Source organism: Pseudophryne corroboree, chromosome 9, assembly GCF_028390025.1.
Source record: "Pseudophryne corroboree isolate aPseCor3 chromosome 9, aPseCor3.hap2, whole genome shotgun sequence".
In the NCBI taxonomy this organism is placed as follows: Eukaryota; Metazoa; Chordata; class Amphibia; order Anura; family Myobatrachidae; genus Pseudophryne; species Pseudophryne corroboree.
This window is the reverse complement of record NC_086452.1, coordinates 248,087,028-248,100,778: the sequence shown is the minus strand read 5'-3', so window position 1 is coordinate 248,100,778 and position 13,751 is coordinate 248,087,028. Positions and strand designations below refer to the sequence as shown.

Here is a 13,751-nt window from a genome sequence, read left to right as displayed (position 1 = left end):
CAAGTGAATCGACCCAGTGATAAATACAAAGGAAGTTTCACCTGCTTCCAAGACAATTTCAATACAAACAAGTAGTATTCCACTCTGGCGCTTCACTAGGTTTACATGTATAGGAATATCTTCATATCCTTAGAACCTATATGTATCTTACATCCAATTTGTAAGAGGATGTAATTCACACAAAAAGAAAGAAGAACAATATAGTGCAGAGACCTTTTTTGGAGTTGATATATTTGAAAAGACGAATATACACTCACAAGCCAACTTTTAAAAATGAGCTCATCATAATTTCTCTCTCTTATGTCGATTTCCAAGGATGGTTTTTATTCTTCATTCTCCATCATTCCAACCTGAATAAAGTGTGTATGTGTCTACCACAATGGTAAAACACAATGGCTCACACACATAAAACAAAGAGAGGCTTATAGTGCAGACGTCTTTAAAAGATATACACGGTTTTATTCTGACAAATTCGCACTTACATCACATAAAAGGATAAAAAACATATAGAATCTCTATCACTCCCCACAGATGCCAAGATAGTCCTCACCGGAGCGCAGAGATCACAATAAACTGCTGGTGGGCTACGGTCCCGGAAACCGTGTAGCTCACCTATTCCAGGGTACAGCGGTGGTATTCAGGCAAACGGCAGGACAATGACGCAGACCCGCTTAACGCGTTTCGGTTTCCCTTTTTCAAAAGCGGATACTGTTAAACAAAATTTCCCTTCCTTATAAACCCCTAAATCCTCCCACTTAATAACAAACAGCTGTAGAAGATTCAAAAGTTCATTAGAGTATCCCGGCTGATCGTGACTTCCGGTCACGTGACTTTGCGTTCCACCGCCGGATGTCGGGTTTCACTTCCGGCTTCCTGTTTTATGCGGTTCACGTGCGTTCCAAAGCGCCGTGAAGGCGGAAGTTCATCGGGTATAGTTCAATCTCCATAAAATTCACATATATAGCAGCTTTTAAGGTAGCGGGAAGTTCATTCATAAATCTTATGGAAAGGTGCTCAAGTACATAAAATAAAGTAAAAAGCAATATATTAAAACATAGAATATAATATTTTAAAACATAGAATATCAGTCATTTAAAAACCATTTTAGTTCAAATTCACCGTTAAGCCCACGTGGTACCAATGTTTTAAGATCAAATATCCATTTCATTTCTGTTTTTGCTAATCTGGTTTCAATATTTTTATTTTTCCAGTTTCCTACAACTTGTTCTAATCCCCAAAAAATTCTTATGTCACATTCTTTAGAATTATGGCAGTGTTTAAAGTGCATCGAGAGAGTGTGTGTTTCAAGGCCTTTTCTAATATTATAATTATGCTCACAAAGTCTCACTTTTAGCATTCTTGTGGTCTTGCCTACATATAGTAGGCCACATTTACATTCTACTGCATAGATCACATTCTTGGATGTACATGTGATAAATTGGTTAATTTTATAACACGTACCATTAATGTTAATCTCTTTATATTTTGAGCTTGTAGTTTTAACCGTTCGACATACCAGGCAAGACCCACATCTATGGAAGCCACGCACACGTTCACTACTCCTTTTATTATCACTCAGTGCACTTTTAACAAGTTTATCCTTAAGTGATTTGGACTATATATAGATATAAAGGATGGTCTTGTGGGTATATTCCCTTTTAGAACAGGGTCTTGTTCCAGAAGTTTCCAATTTTTAAGGAAAATCTTTTCTATCTCTCGGTGTAGACAACTATAGCCAGAAATGAAGGACCATTCTAAGTTTCTGGAAGGGGGTTTTGTCGATTTCTCAGTTAGTAATTCATGTCTAGGCATAGATAAAACCTTTTCTTTTACAGTCTGTAATTTTTCTTTTTCATACCCCTTACTTTCAAAGCAATTTGACATTTGATCTATTTGTTTATTACAAATCTGAGTTTCTGAACAATTTCGTTTAACTCTTAAAAACTGGCTGTAGGGTATTCCCTCTAACCAGTTTGCATGATGCTGACTATCCTTCTCAATAAAAGAATTTGAATCTGTTGGTTTCTTGAAAACTTGTGTTTCCAATTTATTATTTTTAATATATATATTTAAATCTAAAAAGTTTATTTCTTCTTTACTCATAGTGAAAACTAACTTAATATTTTTATCATGGAGATTCAATTTTTCACAGGAGTGAAGACGCTCTTCACTTCCTCTCCACACAAAAAGAATATCGTCGATAAAACGATACCAGGACACCAGGCCTGCCCCCGCCAACTCGTCCTGCCACACCGCCAACTCCTCCCAGTATGACATGAACAAGTTTGCGTAACTAGGGGCAAACCTGGTGCCCATGGCTGTACCGACCTGTTGAAGATAATAGTCTCCATTAAAGTAAAAATAATTATTTTTCAAAATAAAGGCTATGCCTTCCAGTATAAATTCCTTTAATGAATCCTCAATATTACTTTTATCTAAAAAATATGATACCGCCTCTAAACCTTGTGTTGGTTGAATTATCGTGTATAATGTACTTACATCGGCTGTACACAAGAAACAGTCTTTGTCCCAATCAATAAGTTGTAATTTTCTTAATGTATCTCCTGTGTCTTTTAAATATGATTTGCTTTTAACCACTAAAGGCTGTAAAAAGGAGTCAATAAATGCAGAAAGGTTGGCAGTTATGCCATTACAACCTGATATAATAGGTCTTCCCGGGGGGTGGAGTGGATCCTTATGTATCTTAGGTAGAATATAGATAGTAGGTACACTAGGGTCTTTAACATTGATAAATTCAAATGAACTTTTGAATCTTCTACACCTGTTTGTTATTAAGTGGGAGGACTTAGGGGTTTATAAGGAAGGGAAATTTTGTTTAACAGTATCCGCTTTTGAAAAAGGGAAACCGAAACGCGTTAAGCGGGTCTGCGTCATTGTCCTGCCGTTTGCCTGAATACCACCGCTGTCCCCTGGAATAGGTGAGCTACACGGTTTCCGGGACCGTAGCCCACTAGCAGTTTATTGTGATCTCTGCGCTCCGGTGAGGACTATCTTGGCATCTGTGGGGAGTGATAATAGAGATTCTATATGTTTTTTTATCCTTTTATGTGATGTAAGTGCGAATTTGTCAGAATAAAACCGTGTATATCTTTTAAAGACGTCTGCACTATAAGCCTCTCTTTGTTTTATGTGTGTGAGCCATTGTGTTTTACCATTGTGGTAGACACATACACACTTTATTCAGGTTGGAATGATGGAGAATGAAGAATAAAAACCATCCTTGGAAATCGACATAAGAGAGAGAAATTATGATGAGCTCATTTTTAAAAGTTGGCTTGTGAGTGTATATTCGTCTTTTCAAATATATCAACTCTAAAAAAGGTCTCTGCACTATATTGTTCTTCTTTCTTTTTGTGTGAATTACATCCTCTTACAAATTGGATGTAAGATACATATAGGTTCTAAGGATATGAAGATATTCCTATACATGTAAACCTAGTGAAGCGCCAGAATGTTATAACACTACCCTTTTATTTGCCAAGCAAACCTACTGAAAATGAAATGATATACTTTTGCACTTATTCTACAAACATTTATTTTTGTTCAAAAGGTTTGTTTCATCAGATGAAAAGAAGAAACAAGGCTGTCAGAGAGAAAATGAAGTTTTAATTCAGAGAAGAAAAGACCAAATGCAACCTGGTGGCACGAGTATAAGTGTTACTGTACCATACAGGGTAATAGATCAGCCCCTAAAACTGCTGCCACAGGACTGGTACGTTTTGTACTCCAGAATGTTCTTTGTGAAAGACCACAGTCCAAAAACTGAATGTTGAGCTTAAGTTTGTGTATGTGAAAATCTACATTTGTCTGCCTATATTGTATATGCATGTGTCTGCACCAGATAGACACTGTGCTAAAGGAACACTCACAGATGTGTACTCATACCCTGTTGCTCAAGACACGCTAAATAGCCCTCTTAGCGTGCCAGGTACCAGGTGATTTGGCACACCAAATAGATGTTAGCTCAATGTGCGTCCTAGTCGCACTGGAAGTGACAAAACTACAGTGCTAGTGAAAGCAGACAACTTTGATCTGCAACATCTGTACATCTAAACACCTGTTTTGCACAATCAGTGCAAAAAAGTCTCCACTGCGAATAGCCACAGCTTTTCTCATGCCAGGTTCCGTTGTGCTGAACATGCGACTTTGTACACGTGTAAAAGCAATTCTTGTGTGATTAAAGTCACAGTCTTACGTTTCTAGTACAAGGTGTACGGCTTTTCACTGATTTTGCAGAGCATATAATATGCAATATATTAAGAAATTTACAGTATGTTACTCCTCTCAGTACGTCTGTTGTGTCACCTATCTCATGGCAAAGCGAATTGTTGCTAGGTATATGAACACATCTGTAAATAAGCTGATGGTGACTGCTTTACTGTTAGCTTTATACTGTTCTAGTGAAGAGGTCATTAAACATCCCTTACAGTTCCTGTAACATATTCAAGGGATTTTATGTTTGACCTCATTGTGGTCTTGGTTTGATGCAATTGAGAAATAGGAAGCGTTCTGCTAATAGCAAAGACCATTCCTGAACTTTCTCATCTCCTACAGAAAAGGAGGAAGTTAAATGTACTTGTAAATAGTACCCTTACTTAGGACAATTTTAAGTAATAGTTTGAGTTTGGATTTATTTTATGTCATTTAAGTTTCTCTTTCATCAAGACTGGTGGGACACTGGACCATGGAATTATGGTTAGGGCTAGAAAGCTGCCACTCAAATTAAACTATAAATTTAAAATTAAGCTCTTCCCCCCCTGCAACCCCACAGTTCCATAGGGAATAACATTTGGTCAGGAAGTGTGGAAGATGAGAGGTTGGGGGAAGGGGGCCTGGTGGCGAAGCCTGTCACTGCTGGTCTCCACCAACATCATTGTGGCTGCTGGTCCAGTCCATTTTGTTGTGGCGTGGCTCTGCAGGTGACAGTCTGCAAGTATGTCTGCCTCTATGGACAGGAACTCTATTCAGAAAGGCTCTGTTTCTCTGACGTCCTAGTGGATGCTGGGAACTCCGTAAGGACCATGGGGAATAGACGGGCTCCGCAGGAGACTGGGCACTCTAAGAAAGAATTAGGACTACTGGTGTGCACTGACTCCTCCCTCTATGCCCCTCCTCCAGACCTCAGTTAGAATCTGTGCCCGGCTCGAGCTGGTTGCACACTAGGGGCTCTCCTGAGCTTCTAGTAAAAGAAAGTATTTATTAGGTTTTTTATTTTCAGTGAGATCTGCTGGCAACAGACTCACTACTACGAGGGACTTAGGGGAGAGAAGCGAACCTACCTGCTTGCAGCTAGCTTGGGCTTCTAGGCTACTGGACACCATTAGCTCCAGAGGGATCGAACACAGGCCCAGCCTCGGTCGTCCGGTCCCGGAGCCGCGCCGCCGTCCCCTTTGCAGAGCCAGAAGCAAGAAGAACGTCCTGGAAATCGGCGGCTGAAGACTCCGGTCTTCATTAAGGTAGCGCACAGCACTGCAGCTGTGCGCCATTGCTCCCTATGCACACCACATACTCCGGTCACTGATGGGTGCAGGGCGCTGGGGGGCGCCCTGGGCTGCAATTAGAGTACCTTAAATTGGCAAAAAGCACATAATATAGTCTAATAAACTATATATGTGCAAAAATCCCCTTCCATAATAATAATAAAAGAGCGGGAGAAGCCCGCCGTGAAGGGGGCGAGGCTATCTCCCTCAGCACACTGGCGCCATTTCCTCTTCACAGCTCCGCTGGAAGACAGCTCCCCAGGCTCTCCCCTGCAGTTTCCAGACTCAAAGGGTAAAAAAGAGAGGGGGGGCACTAAATTTAGGCGCAAAACTGTATTTATATAGCTGCTATAGGGAAAATCACTTTGTGTAGTGTAAATCCCTGTTTATATAGCGCTGTGGTGTGTGCTGGCATACTCTCTCTCTGTCTCCCCAAAGGACTTTGTGGGGTCCTGTCCTCAGTCAGCATTCCCTGTGTGTGTGCGGTGTGTCGGTACGGCTGTGTCGACATGTTTGATGAGGAGGCTTATGTGGAGACGGAGCAGGTGCCGATAAATGTGATGTCACCCCCTGCGGGGTCGACACCAGAGTGGATGGATATGTGGAAGGTTTTACACGACAGTGTCAACTCCTTACATAAAAGGTTCGATGACATAACAGCTGTGGGACAGCCGGCTTCTCAGCCAGTGCCTGCCCAGGCGTCTCAAAGGCCATCAGGGGCTCAAAAACGCCCGCTACCTCAGATGGCAGACACAGATGTCGACACGGAGTCTGACTCCAGTGTCGACGATGACTAGGCTTTGTACATTCCACGAGGGCCATCCGTTGCATGATTACGGCAATGAAAAATGTGTTGCACATTTCTGACATTAACCCAGGTACCACTAAAAAGGGTATTATGTTTGGGGAGAAAAAGCAACCAGTGGTTTTTCCCCCATCAGATGAGCTGAATGAAGTGTGTGAAGAAGCGTGGGCTTCCCCCGATAAGAAGCTAGTGATTTCTAAAAAGTTACTGATGGCGTACCCTTTCCCGCCAGAGGACAGGTTACGTTGGGAGACATCCCCGAGGGTGGATAAAGCGCTCACACGCTTGTCAAAAAAGGTGGCACTGCCGTCTCAGGATACGGCCGCCTTAAAGGAGCCTGCGTATAGAAAGCAGGAGGCTATCCTGAAGTCTGTATATACACACTCGGGTACTATACTGAGACCTGCTATTGCTTCAGCATGGATGTGCAGTGCTGCAGCAGCGTGGTCTGATTCCCTGTCTGATAACATTGATTCCCTTGACAGGGACAATATATTGCTAACCATAGAGCATATTAAAGATGTAGTCTTATATATGAGAGATGCACAGAGGGATATTTGCCGGCTGGCATCTAGAATTAATGCAATGTCCATTTCTGCCAGGAGAGTATTGTGGACTCGGCAGTGGACAGGTGATGCGGATTCTAAAAGGCACATGGAGGTTTTGCCTTACAAGGGTGAGGAATTGTTTGGGGATGGTCTCTCGGACCTCGTTTCCACAGCAACAGCTGGGAAATCGACATTTTTACCTCAGGTTCCCTCACAGCCTAAGAAAGCACCGTACTATCAGGTACAGTCCTTTCGGCCCCAGAAAGGCAAGCGGGTTAAAGGCGCGTCCTTTCTGCCCAGAGGCAGGGGTAGAGGGAAAAAGCTGCACCATACAGCCAGTTCCCAAGAACAAAAATCCTCCCCTGCTTCCACTAAATCCACCGCATGACGCTGGGGCTCCACTGGTGGAGCCAGGTGCAGTGGGGGCCCGTCTCCGGAACTTCAGCGACCGGTGGGTTCGCTCACAGGTGGATCCCTGGGTTCTACAAGTGGTATCTCAGGGATACAAGCTGGAATTCGAGACGTCTCCCCCTCGCCGTTACCTCAAATCAGCCTTGCCAGCTACTCCCCAGGACAGGGAGGTAGTGCTGGCGGCAATTCACAAGCTGTACTCCAGCAGGTGATAATAAAAGTTCCCCTCCTTCAACAGGGACGGGGTTACTATTCCACAATGTTTGTGGTACCGAAACCAGACGGTTCGTGAGACCCATTCTAAATTTGAAATCCTTGAACACTTATATAAGGAAGTTCAAGTTCAAAATGGAATCGCTCAGGGCGGTTATTGCAAGCCTGGAAGAGGGGGATTACATGGTATCACTGGACATCAAGGATGCTTACCTGCATGTCCCCATTTACCCACCTCACCAGGTGTACCTCCGTTTTGTGGTACAGGACTGCCATTACCAATTCCAGACGTTGCCGTTTGGTCTGTCCACGGCACCGAGGGTATTTACCGAAGTAATGGCCGAAATGATGATACTCCTTCGAAAGAAGGGAGTTATAATTATCCCGTACTTGGACGATCTCCTTATAAAGGCGAGGTCCAGGGAGCAGTTGTTGGTCGGAGTAGCACTATCTCAGGAAGTGCTACAACAGCACGGCTGGATTCTGAATATCCCAAAGTCGCAGCTGGTTCCTACGACGCGTCTGCTGTTCCTGGGTATGATTCTCGACACAGAACAGAAGAAGGTGTTTCTCCCGGAGGAGAAGGCCAAGGAGTTGTCATCTCTAGTCAGAGACCTCCTGAAACCAAAACAGGTGTCGGTGCTTCACTGCACGCGAGTCCTGGGAAAGATGGTAGCTTCTTACGAGGCAATTCCATTCGGCAGGTTCCATGCAAGGATCTTTCAGTGGGATCTGTTAGACAAGTGGTCCGGATCGCATCTTCAGATGCATCGGCTGATCACCCTGTCCCCGAGGGCCAGGGTGTCTCTGCTGTGGTGGCTGCAGAGTGCTCATCTTCTCGAGGGCCGCAGATTCGGCATACAGGACTGGGTCCTGGTGACCACGGATGCAAGCCTCCGAGGTTGGGGGGCAGTCACTCAGGGAAGAAACTTCCAAGGACAATGGTCGAGTCAGGAGGCTTCCCTACACATAAATATTCTGGAACTAAGGGCCATTTACAATGCCCTATGTCAGGCAAGACCTCTGCTTCAAAACCAGCCGGTGCTGATTCAGTCACACAACATCACGGCGGTCGCCCATGTGAACCGACAGGGCGGCACAAGTAGCAGGATGGCGATGGCAGAAGCCACAAGGATTCTCAGTGATAGCACTGTCAGCAGTGTTCATTCCGGGAGTGGACAACTGGGAAGCAGACTTCCTCAGCAGGCACGACCTCCACCCGGGAGAGTGGGGACTTCATCCAGAAGTCTTCCAGCTGATTGTAAATCGTTGGGAAAGGCCACAGGTGGACATGACGGCGTCCCGCCTCAACAAAAAGCTAAAAAGATATTGCGCCAGGTCAAGAGACCCTCAGGCGATAGCTGTGGACTCTCTAGTGACACCGTGGGTGTACCAGTCGGTTTATGTGTTCCCTCCTCTTCCTCTCATACCAAAGGTGCTGAGGATAATAAAAGAGAGAGGAGTAAAAACTATACTCATCGTTCCGGATTGGCCAAGAAGGACTTGGTACCCGGAACTACAAGAAATGATCTCAGAGGACCCTTGGCCTCTGCCTCTCAGACAGGACCTGCTACAGCAGGGGCCCTGTCTGTTCCAAGACTTACCGCGGCTGCGTTTGACGGCATGGCGGTTGAACGCCGGATCCTGATGGAAAAGGGCATTCCGGTTGAAGTCATTCCTACGCTGATAAAAGCTAGGAAGGATGTGACAGCAAAACATTATCACCGCATCTGGCGAAAATATGTTGCTTGGTGTGAGGCTATGAAGGCCCCCACTGAAGAATTTCAGCTGGGTCGATTTCTGCACTTCCTACAATCAGGAGTGACTATGGGCCTTAAATTGGGATCCATTAAAGTCCAGATTTCGGCCCTGTCTATTTTCTTTCAAAAAGAACTGGCTTCACTGCCTGAAGTTCAGACGTTTGTTAAGGGAGTGCTGCATATTCAGCCCCCTTTTGTGCCCCCAGTGGCACCTTGGGATCTCAACGTTGTATTGGATTTCCTAAAATCACATTGGTTTGAGCCACTTCAGACCGTGGAATTAAAATATCTCACGTGGAAAGTGGTCATGCTTTTGGCCTTGGCTTCGGCTAGGCGGGTGTCAGAATTGGCGGCTTTGTCCTGTAAAAGCCCCTATCTGATCTTCCATATGGACAGAGCAGAATTGAGGACTCGTCCCCAATTCCTCCCTAAGGTGGTCTCAGCGTTTCATTTGAACCAACCTATTGTGGTGCCTGCGGCTACCCGGGACTTGGAGGCTTCCAAGTTGCTGGACGTAGTCCGGGCCCTGAAAATCTATGTTTCCAGGACGGCTAGAGTCAGAAAAACTGACTCGCTGTTTATCCTGCATGCACCCAACAAGCTGGATGCTCCTTCTTCTAAGCAGACTATTGCTCGCTGGATCTGCTCCACGATTCAACTTGCACATTCTGCGGTTGGACTGCCGCATCCTAAATCGGTAAAAGCCCATTCCACGAGGAAGGTGGGCTCTTCTTGGGCGGCTGCCCGAGGGGTCTCGGCTTTACAACTTTGCCGAGCTGCTACCTGGTCGGGATCAAACACGTTTGCAAAATTCTACAAGTTTGATACCCTGGCCGAGGAGGACCTTGAGTTTGCTCATTCGTGGCTGCAGAGTCATCCGCACTCTCCCGTCCGTTTGGGAGCTTTGGTATAATCCCCATGGTCCTTACGGAGTTCCCAGCATCCACTAGGACGTCAGAGAAAATAAGAATTTACTCACCGGTAATTCTATTTCTCGTAGTCCGTAGTGGATGCTGGGCGCCCATCCCAAGTGCGGATTGTCTGCAATACTTGTATATAGTTATTGCCTAACTAAAGGGTTATTATGAGCCATCTGTTCAGTGAGGCTCAGTTGTTATTCATACTGTTAACTGGGTATAGTTATCACGAGTTGTACGGTGTGATTGGTGTGGCTGGTATGAATCTTACCCGGGATTCCAAATCCTTTCCTTGTTGTGTCAGCTCTTCCGGGCACAGTTTCCCTAACTGAGGTCTGGAGGAGGGGCATAGAGGGAGGAGCCAGTGCACACCAGTAGTCCTAATTCTTTCTTAGAGTGCCCAGTCTCCTGCGGAGCCCGTCTATTACCCATGGTCCTTACGGAGTTCCCAGCATCCACTACGGACTACGAGAAATAGAATTACCGGTGAGTAAATTCTTATTTTCTTCAACTCTTCTCCTCTGGAAGGCTTAGTATATCTCTTATTAATGCTTCGTGTTGTGAGGTAACAGTGATCTGTACTTGCACATATTATTATTCTGTCTGTTCTCCTTTGTCCACTACTTATAGCGGGGCTGTGTGGGGACAGTGACGGACAAGACTAAGCCTGTCAAAGCTCTACTAAGAGCCCAGTGTGATATTAAATAACCAGGTGGACAGATTCTAGGGCATTGTGTTGTCCTGATGTTGTGCTGGCATTGAGGTGCGCCGTGTCTACCGTGGCATAGCCGGTGTGTGCACAGGCACTGCTTTGACCGGACTGTGTTTAAGAAAAGCTAGTAGCGCTTTAGCGAGAGGATCAGGCTAGGTGGAGTTTTGGTTGCTCCAGTTCAAAGACCGTTGGGTGGAGTTGTCTTTAGACTCCTGGGTGATTTGCATCATTTCCACAAGTTGCATCATCAACCTCAGGGGTCTGCCACTATGGTGTTTTTTTACCACCGTTCTTCCCTGGGATTCGGAGAGCTATCACTTCACTTCTCTCTGTACCACCGCTGGAACTGAAACTGGGGTTTTACTCCAACTTGTTTCTTGTTCGCGGACCGAATGGATCATTCCAGCTGATCTTGAATCTTCACTCCTTGAACACCAGGTTGTGGGTGGATTATTTTCAAATGGAATCTCTCTGATCAGTGATCCACAACATGGAAGCCAACATATTTTTGGCCTCACTGGACATCAGAGATGCGTATTTTAACATTTTGATTTTGGCAGGTCATCATTCCCTCCACCGTCTTGCAGTCAGATATAATCACTAATTTACAGGCCCTACCATTCGGTATAGCCACAACTGTCTGTTTTTATCAAAATAATGTTGTGATGACAAGCTTGTTGCGCAAAGAAGGTATCACTATAATACCTTTTTTAGATGATCTGCTAATGTAGGCCAGTTCGGCTTAACCATTACAAAAGCACACATAGTTCACGTACTTCAGAATCACTGCTGGACCCTGAATTTTCGAGAAGTCTCACCTATTGCCTTGTCAGCGCTCTCAGTCTCTGGGGGTGGTCTTCGACACCTCTCCCTAGCAGGTTTTCTTGCTCGAGTCCAAAGTAATAGACCCTACAGCTTCATCCGTTAATCTTGTGCATGAAGTATGGGCATGGTGATCTTGACCTTTGACATCATTTATTATGCATGGTTCCACTCACTGGAATTCCAGTAGGAAATTCTCCAGAATTGGAAGGGATGCTTAGATTCCCTCTCGCCTCAGTCTCTCGTTCTATCCAACAGCATTTGTCAATCTCTTCATTGGTGAATAGTTTCTGATCATCTCCAGGGACTATACTGGTCATTCATGATTTGGTAATTGTGACCATGGATGCGAGTCTCCTAGGATGGGGTGCCTTGACGTTACTCATCTCCAAGGTCTTTTGTCACTGTCTGAGATGGCTCTGCCGATCAATGTGCTGGAGCTCCGAGCCATTTTTCTGCCTCTCTCGAGAACACTGAAAAAAAGAAAAAACAGCAGCGCCCGTGGAACCAAAAGATGATAAGCAATACCAAGTCAAATAGATAGCACGATTGCCGGAAATACTAGACAATAAATTTAATAGAATTGTTTTTAAATAAAAAAAGCATAAAATTACACGTGTGTGTGTGTGTGTGTGTGTGTGTGTGTGTGTGTGTGTGTGTGTGTGTGTGTGTGTGTGTGTGTAAATAAATATATGAGATACAATTTACAAACGAAGATTCTTTGTAGCATAATCTTGTAACATCTCTATATATGAATCATTTTGTTTAAGATAGGCTGGCTCGTAGTTGAATGAAAAAAAGCCTCATTTAAACTGCAAATATTAGTAGCAGTAAGCATCAGTTCACTTTATATATACGGCAATATGCCTCTCTTGAGAGCCCAGTCCGTCCTTACTGGCTGGCCAGTTCTTATTCAGTCTGACAATGCCACAGCGGTGGCATATGTAAGTAGTTATGGAGGTACAAAGAGCGCAAAGACAGCCTAAAATCCTTTCCCGGGCAGAGACCTTTGTTTCTGACACACTCAGCATATAGTGGGAAATTGGAAAACAGATTTCCTCAACAGACCCACGTTTCTCCCAGGGGAGTTGTCTCAATCCAGTGGCCTTCCAACAGTTCAGAAGTGGGTGGATCTCATGTCCTCTCGACACACCTTCAAGATTCCTCAGGTTTGTACGGGATACATGTATCCACTGGTTTACGCAGTGCATGCCATTTACTGTTCTGTGAAACTTTTATCTACTGTTTCTGTTTCCATTGACCTCAATGTTGCCTCGGGTACTCAAGGATTAATGGATGATGGTAGTCCTAGTGGCTCCAGACTGGCCATGTAGGTCGTGGTATGCCGACATTCTCAAAATGTCTGTAGGACCCGGGTGGCATCTTCCACTTTGAGCAGACTTGCTGCAACAAGGTCCATTGCTAAATGAGGACCTTCCTTGGTTGGCTTTTGTAACCAAGCCTTTTAAATGATAAATGTTTTTCTTTCTCTGTACACCATACTATGCTGCAAGGCCAGAAACCAGTTTAGTCTCGCAATTACCTCTGAGTTTGGAAATTCTACATCTTGTGGAGTGAACAGAAAAGTGTTTATACAATGTTTCACGTCTCTCCTCTCTTGGCCTTCCTTGATTGGGGTTTAGAGGCCGGTTTACATCTTAATTTTGTGAAAGTACAGATTTTGTCCCTGTCCATTTATTTACAAAGGCATTAGCTTTTCTTCCATAGGTCCAAAACTTGTCACGGGTTGTGGTGCTTATTCAACCACTGTTTTGTCCGCTGGTGGCACCATAGAATCTTATTCTGTTCCTATCTGCTCTCACACAAGCTCCAGTTAAACCATTACATTCATTGGATCTCCAGTTTATTTTGAAGCTGTTCTTCCTTATGACTATTGCCTCTGCCCGGCATGTTTCTGAGTTACTGGGTTTGTCTTCCAAGACTTATACAAAAACAAACAGCGCTAATACAATATTAAGCAGACAGGTGTATGTGATAGAAAAGCAGTATGATATTTATTTCATATTTCCCATAAATAAATGGTATTGAGCATTAAATCAGT

General features: G+C 44.4%; 1 protein-coding gene across 1 annotated transcript in view; it reads left to right on the top strand.

The window, feature by feature from the left end:
- The window catches only part of CDC73 (cell division cycle 73), a 418,707-nt gene that overhangs the window by 338,406 nt on the left and 66,550 nt on the right, over positions 1-13,751 (top strand). The window contains exon 14 of the mRNA XM_063940193.1: positions 3,572-3,733. Coding sequence (XP_063796263.1) covers positions 3,572-3,733 — 162 coding nt within the window. The remainder of the gene's footprint in view (positions 1-3,571; positions 3,734-13,751) is intronic.